Genomic DNA, 17,715 nt, shown 5'->3' on the forward strand with positions numbered 1-17,715 from the left:
TGGGTGCAGGCTTAAAAAAAAAAAGGTAACTGAAAATGAAACATAAATGTAGCAAATAATACATATTGTCAATAATAAACTATACACACATATATATATATATATATATATATATATATATATATATATATATATATATATACTACATATTTTAGGTACCCAGTGCAAAGAATACTATGCCTATGATAAACAAATTAACCAGTGAGCTTGTCAAAAAAATGCTTGCGCAACATGCGCTTAAATGAGAGCTTAGTTTGCGCCTTTCTGATCTCAAGCGGAAGATCATTCCAAAGCCGGATCGCCTGAACGGTAAAGGAGTTAGAGACAAATCCAGTACGGTGAGAAGGAACTGCAAGCTTGAGACTACGGGATTCGCGAAGAGTGCAACCTGTTCGGGCGGTTATGAAATTAAACCTAGATCTGAGATAGTCTGGCGCACACGGGTCAAATAACACAGAGTATAATGTGGAGAGAATTCGCAAGGACCTCCGTTCCCGGACAGGAACCCAGTTCAGTCGACGGCGATATGCAGATATGTGGTCATATTTACGAAGTCCGAAAATAAAACGTATCCCGTTATTAAGAAGCCGATCTAGTCTGTTTAGAGACACTTCTGTGATATTCGTGTAACACACATCAGCATAATCTACAATAGGTAATACGTGAGCTTGAACAAGTAAAACCTTAGTGCAGATAGGAAGGAAATTTTTAAACCGGTATAAAGCTCTAAGTGTATTGGTGACCCGATGACATATGTCAGAAACCTGCGGCTCCCACGTCAGGCCGCTGTCAAAAATCAACCCAAGGTTCCTCACTTGCGATGCCAGTGGTACAGGTATGTTTTCATACACAATAGGAGACAAGTGAGTAAGGTCAGCCGTAGAGAGTAAACGGGGGCTTCCTAATATAATGGCCTGGCATTTGGACGGATTAACCGAAATACCAAAACTCCGAGACCAAACACAGATGCGATGCAAGTCCTCGTTAATTTTCGTTATGGCACAATCCAAATCGTCAATGCTACTGTGAGTGTACAATTGTAAATCATCAGCGTAAAGATGGTGAGAGCATGCGATATGCGGCGCTATAAAATATAAAAATGAAAAAACCTATACGTACCCAGTTAATTCCAACATGGATCCCCTCCGGCACTGGCCACGATGAGGCCCTTGCATGATGCTCGCAGGGCGAGTGGATGCGCCCAGTGGGTCAGAGTGTGCCACATCCTCCATCAGAAGCACTGACGGCCCTCCAAGGCTAGTACTTCTTTTCGACAGCATACTAGGTCCTTGTCTTGGATGATTAAACGTGTCTTTATAAGAAGAGCTCTCTCCCTTTGAGCACTCCGGCTTATTTCCTTCAGAGTCCGACATAACTGCGTCTCCAGCCTGGGTCGAACTTGAGCTTTCTCTTCGGAATAAACCTATGATAGATTTTGGATGTTTTGGCTTCTCTATACCACCTGATGTGCATGAATGATGATGAGGAGGGAGGAAAGAGAAAACAATCAAATGAGAATATGTTGGTATATCTAAAGCTAAGTAGATAAGTATCAATACAATTATAATACATTATGTAAATACGATACAGTGCAGGACGTGATGTATTTGGATTGAATTGTTATATTCAATAAATAATACACGTGTAAGTATATAATGTACAACCACAAAATGCATAATGTACCGTTATGAACTAAGCACTAAGTAATAAGTTCTTAATGATATGATGTTCGTATGGTTAAACTATGAGTCACTACAATAGGTAGATACCACGTGCAACTAACATGAAATACTTATAAGGTTCAAATAATACTAGAGTAACGGAGCACATGGTGTGAAATTATTGTTATTACTTATATAAAGTTTTGCCCGGAATATTTAATATTTAACTCTCCATAGAATAAAATTTTTAAATTGGTAAAAAGCAAACAATTCTAAATTATTTTGTTGCATTTATATTTTATAGCTCAATTCAAAAATATACCACCATAACGGACGCAAAGTGCGTCTAACAAGTGACAGATCATAAATAATAATTAATGGAAATAATTGTTTGACAACCTAAAACGTAACATTTTTAAATTTAGGCTCACCTAAAAATGTTGCTGAAGGCGAGCTATATGCCAAGTATTCTTTATTCGATGCCCAAGAAGGAAATTCGGATTGTTTTAGAGCGCCAGAATAACCCTCTCCCTCCTCTCGTTTCCATGGCAACATGGTTTCCGTTGCCGTGGGAGTTGCCACACGTGCTTGATCCGCTACTATCATATATGTATCTGAAATAGTCACAATTATTGGCATTGACATAATATAAGTATATTTTAAAATATAGGCCTAAAATTATTAATTCCATTATAATTTTTGTTTACGTTTTTTCGTACCATTATCATCTGACATTCTTCTTTCATCTTCCTCTAAAATATCCTCGTTTGGTACTGAAAATATTTATAACAGTTTAACAAAACTTTGCACTATATAAACTATGAACAATAATAATGAAGCTAAAAAACAGCATTGTTGATTAAATTTAAATCTATTTACATGCAATAGGTATTTTGGTAACAACCGTTATCTACGGTTATTATTATTTTCATATTTAAATAAGTTTACATAAGTGTATGTAACTTAAGTTATTAGCATTATTTACATAGTAGATAGATAGGTTTATAGGATAGGAAGTTTACGAAATGTAGTTAATCAATATTGTAGTCGTATGGAACAAATTTTATATATGTAAAGAAAGTATATATTTGAAATTTGAAAGTTAATTAATATACATACTAAGACATACATTATTATGAGTAAAGCTTCGTGTTGCACTACACATGCAAAGTACTTGAATTGCAATTGCCACATGTAGGTAAAAATAGGACCTTCACTTTGCTTAGACGGTTCGGTACAATGCATTGGTACGTATGGTTAAGATTTTGTGATTCTAAATGACATATTAAAAAAACTAAGACTCCACATTCCCGAATAACATCGTCGATGTATCTGGCGAACTATCTAGCTTAAGTGTCGGGGCTGTAATTATGGGATTTTATGTTTACAGTAGTACACATATAAATAGCAATAACATAAAATAATAATAAATACCCACCTAACTATAAAAATATAAACTAATATACTGTAGTAGATTAGGTAAAATAACAGAACTATTGTGTAATAGATATATGCCATGCAATAAATCGTTGAATGATTTACCGTATGATCAAAAGTATTTAGATCAGATAGGTCTGCATGACAATCACTTTAGTTACAGATCTTGTTTATTAAGACTAATAACTGGGAAATAAAAATCATCGTACTCTACTAATTAACAAACCAAATAACGTATGGTTAATACTTTTAATCAAACAGAAAATAGACGGTTTAAAACACGAAATTTTGAATAAGTGTCCTCTATAAAACATACCGAAGTTGTACGTGGATCGATCCCTTCTCCACGGTAAGGATTTCTCAACTGCTGTAGGCAATATCTCCTCAGGCGTTTTAGCGTACTGCTTGACTATCCTCGCTTTCAGCGGGTTGAACCCGGGTAGGTTAGCCAGCTGGTTAATAAGTGAGCTACTGTTCTCTTTATGCGAGGACGTCGGGCTCACTTCTTTATATCCAGCTGATTATACCCAGTTGAGGGAGGATTATTTCGGTGCCACATGAAGTTGCCAGAAGGGAAGAAAACGACAATCAAACACAATTAAACAAGCAGAAACGGAGTAGTGGAAGTTGGAGCTAGCGCACTGTCAATGATGCTAGCGAGCAGCGGTATTTGTGGCAGATCGACCAAACTTCGTCATGTTTAAGTAGTTGTTAACCAAAAAATTAAGTACATTAAATAAATGGAAGAGTAAATCAAATGCAGTATCGAAACATGCCACCACAAATACGTCAGCACATTCTCACAGAAGGTTAGGTATAGCCATGTCAAATTAAGGATTAGTAAGGGCCCAGCAAATAAAATTATACCTTGTTTAAATAATCTGTTAGTCACATTATATTACTTTGTTAAAACTCACGACAAAGTGCGAAACAAATCGTAAATATACATTTTTCAACAACATTAAAAAGAGTGTTCGGATTTGAATGTGAAGTAACTTCATTTGTTGAATACATATTATGTATGCAAAACGTTGCGATCCTACTTCGCCTTGAATTCAAACAGCTGTCGCTCACCCTTCAGGGTGACCCGGAAACCTAGGGGTTCAAAGCGGTTCAACCCTTTCCTTTTTCTCAATCCTCGAAAATATTACGCGTAGATTATAAAAGGTTACTTCGCGGACAGACTATTGGGCATTGGCTACAATGTATAAAAATCTGAAACATTGATGTTTGACACTTCTGTCGTTAAAGTAAAACTATAAGCTGTTTTTATGGAACAACTTCACGTGATAAAATTTAAGCATTGCGAAGCATTCTACAAATTGTTTGTTTACTTTGATGAATTCGAGGCAAAATAAGATAAGATCGCCAATAAAAGTTTCCATTTTCAAATCCAAACGTGTGAGTGCAAGTGAGTTCATGCAGAATACCTACGCGGGGATTTGGCAGTGAATGTAATACCGCCGTCGTCGCCGTCGCGTCGCGGCTCCCGGTCGTCGTCCTCCTGCAGCACCTCGTCTATGTAATCTGTAATCATTCATTTCATTCACTCACGGCCAGCTGTCATTTTCATTTTCGACAAAACGAAAAGTTTAAACTTAATAAACTTCTAATGACTGAATTGTTGCAAAGTGAGCGATTATTTAAAATTTAATATTTATCAAAATTGCTATTTATAATGTGTGGTTTTAATCGGGTGTAGGTATGTACACTACAAATATTGCATGCTATACAAACAAAATGTGGCGCTAATAAGAAATATTGTGCACGAGTGATAATGTACCTATAAGAATTTATTCAATTTACGTATAAAGTACAGTTATAAAGGAATTTTACTTTTATGTCTAATGGTTGATTGACAATAAAGTTTATATCTAATGTAATAACTAAGCATCTGTGCTCAGCAAATAAGAAAAATAATGGTTGAATTTTATAGGTCTATGCGTGTTCAAATAACTAAAAAGAAATAAAAACAAATAGTTATAACCCACACGTGCATGCGATCGACACTCGTGATAGTAATAAAGTAAAAAATAAGTACCTAATCTATAATACTTTTTTTTACCGTGCGTGAATTGTTTAGCGGAACCATTTTGCTGGAATTCAGGGAAAGTGACATGGTTTTTGCCATCCTGAAAAAAAACAAACATATAGGTATATAAAGAACTTGAACTTAAACATTTCTAGTTTAAGTTCTTTATTTGCTTTGTTTAAAGTTATGAATGTTATGATCAGTGGGAAGAGTGAGCCGCTCGACCTACCTATTGCAAAGTTCACAGGAAACATTCTCGGTTTTTCTACCTTTTGGTGACGGGTCAAGAATTTCACCACCCCCTTTACTCTCGCGGGTGTCGTAAAAATCGAATAAGAGCAACAAAGAAGTAGAAAACGATTTACGATGTTGGAAATAACCTCTCAGGCGTTCCTTTAATTTTATATACGAGTATTAGATTATACCTCTATATTTGTATACTGAAGAGTGCTATTGTGCCGACGGCAAATTTCCATAATTGCGAAATTTTCAACATAGAAAAATTTCTGATGTTTTTTTTTTCGAAAGTTGCAAAGAACTTTTTATTTTTTTTCAGTACAGATGGTATTTTTTTTACGCACTAGTGCGAGAAGTGGTTCATTATATGCCAGGTCGAAACTTCGGAGTGCCATCTGTACTGAAAAATGTCGTACGATACACGTGCGAAAAGGAAATTCGTAACTCGTGTCGATTTAAAACACTCCCTTCGGTCGTGTTTTAATTTATCGCCACTCGTTTCGAACTTACTTTTTTACGCACTTGTATCGTAATGTACTATTTCGAAAGTTGCAATTTGCACATCATTAGGTACCTACTAACTTAGTTCTACTAAAGAGCAGAGGCGCGAAGAGTAGAAAAGGTACTCAATTTAAATTCTCCATGGGAAGACTACTCTTCTCGCTTTATTTTTTTTTATATTTTCTTCTGACGAGGATCGTGATCGGATTCGAGTTTGTAAAGCACTAGACTGTGCGATCGTGGAATACCTAATTGGAATATAAGGGAACCCACGCATTTAATTAATTTGTCCTTCCGCACAGTAGCACAAAAAATCTACATATAGTAAATTAGTTCCAGCTTATAAATAGGTATCATATTCTCTGAATAAGTGAGCCTGACTGGGGAGCTATTCTCTTCCAACATAATTCATAATGCCCGTAACCACCTTCCTGACCTACCTATCTATATTCTACGAATATGGGTCAAGCTCACCTTGCGGAAATACTTAGGATACTTAGGTGCCTACTTACTTACTTACGTAACGTTATTTTGGGGTTTCTTTGTCTTAGTATACGAGTAGGTATACCCTGTTCGCGTCGTGATATCGATAATATCGATATTATCGATAATATAATCCATACTAATAATTATAAATGGGAAAGTGTGTGTCTGATTGTTTGTCCGTCTTTCACGCCAAAACGGAGCGAAGAATTGACGTTATAAGTAAGTAAGTAAGTTTATTTGCAAAGAATAAGTAGGTACATACATTAGCGTCTTAGGTGGTAGGTGACATTTGGATGCTTATTCTGCTATTTGTACTATACAGGTTGTTATTTTTGAAGTGGAGATAGTTGAAGGAATGGAAAGTGATATAGGCTACTTTTTGTCGAATATGGGTCAAGCTCACCTTGCGGAAATACTTAGAATACTTAGGTGCCTACTTACTTACTTACGTAACGTTATTTTGGGGTTTCTTTGTCTTAGTATACGAGTAGGTATACCTTGTTCGCGTCGTGATATCGATAATATCGATAATATAATCCATACTAATAATTATAAATGGGAAAGTGTGTGTCTGATTGTTTGTCCGTCTTTCACAGCAAAACGGAGCGACGAATTGACGTGATTTTTGAAGTGGAGATAGTTGAAGGAATGGAGAGTGACAAAGGCTACTTTTTGTGTCTTTCAGGTGGCGTGGCGCGGACGTCCGTTGCGCGCCCCGAGACACGCGACGCTTAAGTGGGAACGCTGGCTTACGCGAGCGAAGCCGCGGGCAAAAGCTAGTTTTGTCTATAAAGCAAAATTACAACAAATACGTACCTTGTTCCCCCGTTTGCTACGTTTATGGTGGTGTTTCCTGTCGCCTACGAGGCGTCGGATGTTCATGTGCGTTTTATAGTTAACCTGCGTGCCGAGGTCGCGGTCGTTCACGGCGTGACGACTGTAGCTTAGACGACGATGCTGAAAAGCAATAAACAAATTCAGCAAATTCAATGTAAACCGAAGGAAACGTATACAAAGAAAAAGTGTCCAATGCTTTCGGTGCTCAGAGTTTGGTCAAACAATCGTTATCCGAAATCTGAAATCTTTTCACAACTCGGGTCAGAGCGGCATGGGTCGAATTTTTCCAAGTAAGTATATACCTATGCAATTTCTAAAGGTTTTACGGTCTTCTCTGGTTACACTCGTAACTGAGGCAATTTCAATGCGTATTATTCAATGAAATTCATTCATAAAGTTGTTATGCACTTTTATAGCTCAGTGTATCGAGTGGACAATGATGTAGGTTGGCAAAAGACGTAATACAAAATCAGATTTTTTTATATTTCTTGGGACTACCAACAGGCAGTGGCAATTCTGTGCCTGAGAATTTTCAGATTTTGGGACCCCCCAATTAGCGAAAGTTGTTAACTAAAATTAACTCGCTGTCAGTTTTGTGACGATAATTAAGCATGAAATTTCAATAGAAATATTGTTTTTGTGTTAATCACATAAAATTTAAGCTAATATTAATAATCTACATTCAGAATGTAAAAAAAGTAAATTTTTAGACAGATTTTATGCTTAATTGTCGTCACAAAACTGACAGCGAGTTCATTTTTGTTAACAACTTTTGCTAATTGGGGGACCCAAATTCTGAAAATGCCCGCCTATTCCTGGGGTAAGTTTGATAAGTAACATTGTTAATCAGTGTCATTCCTTGTTGAACAGGCAATGAACGGCGAAGTGTCACTGTCGGGCGTAAATAGGCAACGTGACTGTACTTAAAATAAAATATTTTCTACCATGCACGAAATAAAGCATCAGATAATTATAAGTAAAACAGGGACAGAAGTTATTTTTAACTCCAATTTATATTTTATAAATCAGATGGAAATATATAAAGTAAATCAGTTGACCGTGACGTCACTCAATTCGAATTAGCAAGTGGTTCAAAATCGTTTTGACAGTTCTTAAAAAGAAGCTGATTTGACTAGGACCACAGGAGTGTGCACCGGTTGTGACCATACGTTTTATGTGAGAATGTTGTAAAATCATAATTCATTGATTATTTATCTGGCGATTATTACGTCTTTTGTGTAGACTTATATTATGACGATGAGTTTCCTAGGCCATTTTCAAACATGGACAATTTTGCAGTTAAATCGACCATCGAACCATCGTCCTGTTATACGTGTATATTAAGTAATGGAACAGGCGTGATTGTATGTATGTATGTATTGAGTAGTAGAGGTAGTATTGCAGGCAGTTAAAAACTGGGGCGTGCGTTTAGCATGACTGTTAGTAAGTAGCTACTGAATGTGGCTCTTCAAAATATATCTTGAAACTACATAGCTAAGCTATAAAATCTTATAAACTACTCAAAGATTAGTTATTATACTAAGCAAATATGTAAGATTAGTTAAAAAACTGATATTTAGGCAAAGCATTCCTCAATAGCACTTACCTTCAATATAGGTAACGTCAGCCAGAGCAAATGTTTAGGAGAAAAATCAACTACCTACTTAAAATACAAGAAAAGAGTTGGCAGTCCAAAGTAGATTCTCATAGTGTTGTGTTCCTGCCGGTGAGTAAGGCTGCCAGAGCTCAACGAGGGTGTGGTGTACTAGCGACGGAAGGAAGTACGGAACTAATGTGTTCCGTCTATTGTCCTTTGAATCGTCAGCAAGCCGAACCCTCCTTAGAACTTGTACACTCCTTTTAGCTGTGTACTTAACGCAGCAAAAGGTAGTGTACAAGTTTCTAATAGATTGGCAACGTGCACGTGACACTCCTTGAGTTGCAGGCGTCCATAGGTTACGGTGACCGTTTTCCATCAGGCGGACCGTATGCATGTTTGCCACCGACGTAGTATCAAAAAAAATATCCATAATATACATGGCTCTGCCAAAACTCACTTCTTTAAATTTTAAAGTAGTGTCTATTACCCTAGCTGACCATTTTCAAGACAATTTTAAAATTACAGCTAAAGATGCATGGGGTTTAGTTCTTAGCCTAGTCAAACGGGTGCTTAAAAGGCCACATACACATACACGTCTATACGGCTTGCACAACTCTTCAGCAAGCAAATGGTGGATTCTGGCGTCCGTCAAGTCCTTCTTGCTTGGATTATATTCCAATTCCTGCATGTCTATGTTCCATGTAGACGAATCCAACTGACTGAAACTCGGACTAAAACAATAAACATTTGTTTTTAAATATTTACAATATAGTAACATTTTTCATGGAAATCAAAAGCCTACCTTCCGTTGAAGTTTGTGTTCGTGTAGTTTTTGAATATGGCGGACATTGATTCCGCTCCAGAAATGTTGCCGATGGTAGATGCATTTCTTTGCATGTATTCTATCGCATCTCTCATTGCGAGCTTTGAATAAGTCTCTAATATCTTTGGTTCTTGGCCCTAAAAACAAAAAATCTTAAATACTCTTTCAAAACTGTTCCAAAACTTATGTTTATGTAATTATTTCAGAAAGTAAACAAACCTGGTAATTCCTTAGCAAGAATGGGCGTATAAATTTGTTATCAAATCTCTTGAACTTATCCCTAATGTGATGGTTACCGTGTTTACCTAAAATATCTTCAATACCCGCCATCAAGTGGTCCATGAACTGGAAAATAAGAATATTCATAATCTTTTCGTTTACATTTAAAAAACAATAGGTTTAAAAATTAAACTATTGACATAATTTTCAGTTGGTAACAATCGCGTCGTTTTCTCTCGAAATAAGGGCCTGAATTTTAGGGTTCACACCTCTAACCCTTTACCCGCAAGTACTATATAAATTTACGAATTGTTCTGTGATTGTAATTATAATATGTAAGATTGACCTGTAATTGATATTATTAATAAATATGAGTATGAGTATGAGTATGAGTACTTGATCTTATTTTTAGGCACTTACCCTTTCATGTATCCTTTCATTCATAGTAGGTTTCCGCTTTTCAGCTGTTTTCACATTAAGCATTTTCACCAGCGGTTTGATGGTGATACCTTGTATAAACACCGTAAAGTATATAACAGCTATCGTAGTGGTCACGAACATTGGCTGTAGTTTCACAACTGCAGGATCTATCAATAGTACTAACGCAAAGGCCACAGCACCGCGGAGACCTGAAAAAGATTAATGTTTGAGGCTCTTGAAGTTTTTCGTGAAGTTATTTATATAAATGTCATGATGATATCATAGGAGATTGTAAGTGTTGTAATATACATATTGTACGCCTTTGTAAGGCAAGATATTGCGAAAGCGAGACAACATTGTTACCTAAGATCTTTATGTACCCATATTTATACAGTAAAATGTTTTTGATTTTTGATTTGATTTTTGATTGATAAATAATAAATTTTGCTTTACTTACCGCCATAAGACATAACAAATTTCTCCACTCTATTCAGTTTGTGCAATCGAAACTTATTAGCTACTGCACTAAATATGTACACTCCTGAAACAAAACAAAAGAATGTGTAAAAATCTGGACAATATGACAATATGACAACGTTTCCTTTGGGCAACATTCTGAGTACTGGATTGTCTCTCAAATGTTGATTAGTATTACATATAAACGTTCTATACATTTTCATTGATTTAATTTCTGCAGAATTGAGTAAGAAGATATAAAACAAGTACCAAGTCACAAATATATCGAAAGGACATTGTTAATGTTGCTTGTGTAGATGACGGTCACAGTTGGCTTTTAAGCAGGAGCTATAAAATTTACGACCAGTAACTCTGAGACGAAATAAAATCTTTAACTTGGCCTGACATAAAAAGCTTTCATATATAAAGCGCTTCACACATCATACATACTTAATTCAGAATCCTAAATCGTCTTACAGTGTAACTGCGTTGAATATATGAGAACTCGCATGCGATTTTAGTTAAGTTGCGTACTTTGAGGTTAGATCCAGTTAAGCCGGCCGATCAAATAAAATTCGCATCCTTTCTTAGTGCTCCTCTACACTACATAAGGAACCTACGTGCCAAATTTGAAATCTCTAGGACCAGCGGTTTCGGCTGTGCGTTGATATGTCAGTCAGTCAGTCAGTCAGTCAGTCAGTCAGTCAGCTTCTTGTTTTATATATTTAGATTATGAGCCTATTGTGTCCCACTGCTTGGCAAAGGCCTCCCCCCTCTTTTTCCATTCCTCTCGGTTTTGTGCGACAACTGACGTTACCAGTCTCTCAAAAAGGAGTCTAAGTTATCCCGCCATCGCCGACGAGTTCTGCCGGATCCTCGATTTGACTCGAGGGGCTACCACTGCGTGCTGCGTGCTAAATAATACAATATAATAGTCTTGAAATCTCGATTCACTAACATATCTCTATTAAAAGCTTCACACGCTTTACTGAATTCAGTCGTCCTATTAAGTAGCTTCTTAACACTACTGAAAAAGTAGTCCCTAATAGTTAACTATTAGGGACTACTTTTTAATAATAGTTAACTATTAGGGACTACTGTTAGTTGTCGCACAAAACCGAGAGGAATGGAAAAAGAGGGGGGGAGGCCTTTGCCAAGCAGTGGGACACAATAAGCTCATAATCTAAATATATAAAACAAGAAGCTGACTGACTGACTGACTGACTGACTGACTGACTGACTGACTGACTGACTGACTGACTGACTGACTGACTGACATATCAACGCACAGCCGAAACCGCTGGTCACAAAAAATCAATATGGGTATCGTTTTTATGGTTTATCGGGTCGCTGATCACGATAAATAAAACGTTTTTAAAATCTAACGAGGCGGAAGTGAAATACCTTCTCCCCTGTTGTGGTGCAATGGGGTTTAAATATCAAAAATATATATAAAAGAAGATATTGACTGACTGACTGACATATCAACGCACAGCCGAAACCGCTGGTCCTAGAGATGTCAAATTTGGCACGTAGGTTCCTTATATAGTGTAGAGGAGTACTAAGAAAGGATTTTTCAAAATTCGCCTCCTAAGGGACTCAAATGGGGGTTCAAAGTTTGTATGGGGAAACAAGATTAGTTTGACTATTTTATACGAAACTTCACAGGAGGATTCCTAAAGACATATGACTAAATACATGTTTCAGGTTTTTTGAAAATTTGACCCCTAAAGGGGTGCAAAGGGGGTAAAGTCAAAAACACAATATGGGTATCGTTTTTATGGTTTATCGGGTCGCTGATTACGATAAATACAACGATTTTAAAATCTAATGAGGTGGAAAAGAAATTTTCTCCCCTGTTGTAGTGCAATAGGGTTAAAATATCCAAAATAGCCATAAGAGGAGCACTAAGAAAGGATTTTTCAAAGTTCACCTCCTAGCATGATAATTTGACAGGGGCAAGGACAGGGACAGGGACAGGGACAGGGACAGGGACAGGGACAGGGACAGGGACAGGGACAGCAGGGACAGGGACATTGACAGGGACAGGGATAGGGATAACGATAGGTATAGATAGGGATAGGGATAGAAATAGGGATAGGAATACGGGACGGGGACGGGGATAAGGATAGGGGAGGGACGGGGACAGGGACGGGACGGGGACGAGGACAAGGATAGAGATAGGGACGGGGATAAGAATAGGGATTGGGGTCGGAATAATCGGTCGGCAATCGATATCTAGGCAGTGTAAAATGCAGGTAGCTCAGTGGGAAGGGATTAGTAAGTAGGCATCGGCGAGTATCCTGCATCCGTGATAACTATTATATTCAATGTGCTGTAAGAAGATCGTTGTTTGCTTGCCTTTTATATGTTTACGTTTGCAATAAGTATAAGCAAAATGGAAAAAATTGTAAGCGATAATGCAAGGAAGTAGGTACTTTTTACGCTACCGACCATAGCGTCGAGATACTGGCTATGTGGGTTGTATGAAGTTTCCCCACTATAAATATTTATATAGGTAAAATACATACATATTCGTACCTACTACCTACGCTGTGGTCGCTGTGTAACAATTCTACAATCATTGCAAGAATTTCTTTTAAAACAATAGTAATATGTGTAAGGTACAGTCAGCCAAAAAGCAGTGTAAGGTTCTTGGCTGACCGTACAGCAAATAGATCAGTTACAATGGCCCCCCCAGTCGAGAATTGCCCCGCTTTACCTTAATCGAAATAATCGCGGACAGATGTACCTACAAATTAAGAAACCTACGGATCCAAATGCAAATCTTATTTTTTGTAAACGTTTCAATAAGAATACTTTTATTACGCGGGCGAAGCCGGGGTAAAAGCTAGTAATAATATATTTTATTTAGTTGCATTCACCGATTTTCAAATCCTTTTAATATGAAGTTGACAGAAGAACAGGTGGACTATGTGAGAGATGACATGAACGAAAACAAGTGACGGGTGATAGAGAGGTATGGAAGAGACTTGCTGACCGACTCCAAATGAATGGGATTAGATAAGCGAATAATGGTAACGATAACGTTGACAGAACTATTAAATATGATCCGTTCACATTCCACAATACATCCGCTTTAAGTTGCTCTTATTGTACTCACCTATTATCCGAAACACTGAGCAAAACAAGATGGTCAACAGCACAAACCACGTGTTCCAATCATGGTTGTTGTTCACCGTCGCCACCCCCAGGAACATGAAGATGATGGTTTCCGAAGACGAGGAGAGCATCTTCATGGTGTACTTTATGGTTGTGTGCGATTTGTGCGATATGTTGCCTTCGACGTAATTTTTCATTGTTATGCCACAGAATGTTATCCTGGAAAAGAAAAGGAAGATTCGTTTTTGGTAAAAAATATTTTTTAGTACAACAAGTCTTTATCGTTGTTCGAACACGCTCCTACACGTCATACTGATTGAGATTATACATTTACTGACACTCGATTTACATAATTATGCATGAAAAATTTCGGCTCTATCGAATATCGGGAAGGTTGTTAATTATTTGCTTCCAAATTTCACCCACACAAGGAGTAAGTAAGTAAGTAAAGAATATCTAGTAAAATTTTTCAAAAATATCGTAAAGCCTACAATTTCCCTGATTTGCCCGAAGGTTGGCTGGTAGAGAATGCCTTATAGCATTCAGTTCGCCTTTAATACAGTTTTTTTTGTTTGTGCAATAACGATTTAACGATTAAATAAATAAAGCGATATGGATTCATTCAAATTGTTTTGTGTTATCTTCGCTCGCCTCAGCCTCCAGCCAGATAGTGATCCTCGCTGTTATTGAAATAGGTCATCGAGTGCTTAGCAACATGCAAAAGATATACACAGATATCAACCTCTGTTATTGTATGTATGTAGGTCATGTATTTCGCATTTCTCTCACAATGTTTGCTGCATTTTATTCCAGTAGAGCCAGCACTCAACCTTTGTACTCTCGTTGATTTAGCGAGCGCGGGCGATTTCTACATATAGTGTATCGTCTTATACATAAAAATCTGGGCCATTTTAGATGGCCTGCCAAGTGATGCATTTGCATATCCTAGTCATCAGAGCGTCAGCTTTCAGTAATTTAAGAGATTATAAGACAAATCTGTTTCTTGGTCCTTATATACAATGGTTGAATTGAAAACTGATGTCCTCATTATTTAAATGGATGTGACATGTGGCTTTATGGTTCCATTTTGCACAATGCAATACTTATTTAAACATAACCGTTTTCTAAATGTACGAGTGAGCCCTTGAACTTTGCTATTGTAAAATTAGTGCAGGGGTTGCTATTGCTATCTTAAGTCCAATTTAAGTTATATTTTAAGTCTGTCTCATGACTCTTTCCATTGCTGTGCGTGGTCGTGGAACCCGCCTAATAGTGTGTCTGAAATATACTATTGCTTATTTTGACAATTAGCAGCTGCCAAATTCATTCTGAAGATGAAGTCCACTTATAGCTAAGACTTTCACTAGCATTTCTCCCAACATCAACTTGGTACAATGGCGGTCGGAATTGCATCTAGTGCACGAGGCAAATAGGAAATGGATAGAAAGGGGGACGGAACAGTTTTAATCGCTTAAGCTGGTCCAGATGGCGATCGCTGCAGGAAATAGGAATGGACACAACTACATGAACAGCTAAACTTGTTCGTGGAACGTTGTTTGCGTCTATTAATATACACAAATGGAAACAGAATGCCTGTTACTTTGTTGCAAATATTCTCAGTAGAAACTCAGTAGATTTTGTATCATTGAGGATACCAAACAATTTTACGAGTCCCTATAAGCTCGATAATCCCGACTTCGCGGAAGGACCTTATTTCGTTTTCCATTTGCTACGATCCTGACAAACCACTTTCGCTTCACGCCCTTTCATAAAGTTTCTCATAAATGCTCGTCGGTTTCGAGTACCTACTTCTGAACCTGGCCATTTTGCAATCCCCGATTTGGCCGAGAAGTTCGCCTAGGTCTTCCACTTCCAACTGACCCTTCCATTTTCAAAATAAATACTTCTAAAATAATACTCACGCCAATATCCCACTCATATGGAACATCTCCGCATTAAGGTACGCCAAGTACGCCATAACAAAGATGAAGATGGGTTCAATGACCCTGACTTCATGGGTGAACCGAGTCACGAGGCCGGTGGCGAAACCCCACACCACACCGATGCAGGTCCCGCCTACAGCGACAACTAGGAACGAAGCGAAGCCTGCTAGGAAGTCGGTGTAGACTAGCCGGGATGTGCCCATTTCGCTGAAACAAACAAATATTTACTGTAGAAAATAATGTGACAATTAGGAAACGCTGTGGATAGTGTTGGATAGGGCTGGATCAATAATAGTACATTACGATACAAGTGCGTAAAAAAGGTATAAGAGCGTACTCTCATCTTAAAGGTCTGCAGCGTCTGCGCCATCCTTTCTAGTATTTGGGGTGTCCATGTGCCACGGTGAAGCTTACCATCAGGAGACTTGTTTGCTAGTTTGCCTAATAATTATAAAAAAGAAAGTAAAGACTGTAAAACTTTAGATGTCAATTTGATGCGTTCGAAAAAAAATGCAATTATTTTGGTATTCTAAATACAGAGTTATGTACAATCAAGATATTAATGAAATATGAACATGGCCAAAGTGCACATATTACGACTTTATTTCAAAAAGATATTGTCTTACCTATTTTTGGCGCTTTGTCCGTGTCCATATTTATCGTACCTACATCACGAGTTTATGTTCAATATCAAGTCAGGAGCTCACAAGTAAGTCACAAATCGAATTCGCCTCGTAACCACTACTTATCAGAGAAAGACGTCTAGACGAGATCAAGATACTCCGTCCAATGCCAATATTCATTTACTCCCCCTAAGGTCCGACTTTGTAGAGGACTAGAGGTATATTTATTTGCTCACTGCAGATCGAGTAAACCAATTTGGCTTCAGGGACTTATCGACTTGATGTTATCGGTAGTTTCTATTTGATTTCATGTCGTGGATGTCAAATGTCAATGTTGGGAGACATGAACTGAGTAAAGGATATTCTTTACATAATATTGTTTACATAATATAGATTACTGGGTACAGTAACATATTTTCCAGTACAGATGGTGCTTTTTTATAGAACTAGTCCGAAAAGTGGTTCACTATGTGTCTATCATGTTATCATGTTCACTATGTCTAAGTATGTGTCGATACTTTAAAGGGCTATATGTACTGAAAGACGTCGTACGATACAAGTACGAAGAGGAAATTGGGAGTGTTTTAAATTAAGACGAGTTACTAACTTCCTCTTTTCCGCACTTGTATCGTAATGTACTATTGAATGCAGAATATGTAATATAGTGAACGTAGGTATTACCGAAATCTGAAATTGTTCAGTTCAATCCGTTTTGGAAACAATTCTCATTTACACTGGTCAAAAAGAGAAATAAAAAAACAAAGTGTGATGTAAAGCTGCATTTTTGGTATGTTATTTGGGGTCCTTGGGGGAATGTAGGACTATATTTTGCAAGCAAAAAAATGGTGTGCTAACTTCGTAATTAAAAAAAAAAGTAAAAAAATCAGACTTTTTTTGGTTTTTGCCGTTTTATTAAAAAACTATGCATTTTTGGTCAAAAGTTGCTGTGTAATGTTGAAAGCGCATTAAATTCCAAACAGTTTGACATATTTTTTATCAATGTCCGTCAAATATTTTTTGAGATATGAAGCGTCAAAAAAGAGCATTTTTCCCCTTTCTATGAAAATATTCGGTTTGCTAATATTTTGAGACAGATATCAGCAAAACAACTTAGGCTATTACATAAATTGTAAAATAAAAATGTAGAAAATTTCACTAGCTTTCATTTAAAACCAAAAGAGTGCCAGTTATTTAAAAAAAATGGATTATATCATAAATCTAGTATAACTGGATCAGAAATAATCGGTGGATGGTAATGGCCAAATGGGATAGTTTACATATATTTACAGGAGGCGTAGCGGAGAACGAATTATTATT

At 37.2% G+C, this 17,715-nt stretch overlaps 1 protein-coding gene across 3 annotated transcripts in view; it reads right to left on the minus strand.

Annotated features, from left to right (window-relative positions):
• LOC125231606 (probable Na(+)/H(+) antiporter nhx-3) overlaps positions 1–17,715 on the minus strand; it is a 114,643-nt gene that overhangs the window by 4,170 nt on the left and 92,758 nt on the right. The window contains exons 6-19 of one of the 3 annotated variants that reach the window (XM_048137065.1): positions 15,755–15,982; positions 13,834–14,051; positions 10,711–10,794; positions 10,254–10,462; positions 9,834–9,959; positions 9,594–9,751; positions 9,384–9,522; positions 7,171–7,311; positions 5,164–5,230; positions 4,533–4,625; positions 3,415–3,615; positions 2,381–2,434; positions 2,093–2,275; positions 1,120–1,462 (exon numbers count right to left, since the gene is read on the minus strand). In XM_048137065.1, coding sequence (XP_047993022.1) covers positions 1,120–1,462; positions 2,093–2,275; positions 2,381–2,434; positions 3,415–3,615; positions 4,533–4,625; positions 5,164–5,230; positions 7,171–7,311; positions 9,384–9,522; positions 9,594–9,751; positions 9,834–9,959; positions 10,254–10,462; positions 10,711–10,794; positions 13,834–14,051; positions 15,755–15,982 — 2,244 coding nt within the window. Of the gene's footprint in view, positions 1–1,119; positions 1,463–2,092; positions 2,276–2,380; positions 2,435–3,414; positions 3,616–4,532; positions 4,626–5,163; positions 5,231–7,170; positions 7,312–9,377; positions 9,523–9,593; positions 9,752–9,833; positions 9,960–10,253; positions 10,463–10,710; positions 10,795–13,833; positions 14,052–15,754; positions 15,983–17,715 lie in introns of all 3 variants that reach the window. The other 2 variants (XM_048137066.1, XM_048137067.1) reach the window with 2 other exon arrangements.

The sequence above is a fragment of the Leguminivora glycinivorella genome, chromosome 12 (genome assembly GCF_023078275.1).
Source record: "Leguminivora glycinivorella isolate SPB_JAAS2020 chromosome 12, LegGlyc_1.1, whole genome shotgun sequence".
Taxonomy (NCBI): Eukaryota; Metazoa; Arthropoda; class Insecta; order Lepidoptera; family Tortricidae; genus Leguminivora; species Leguminivora glycinivorella.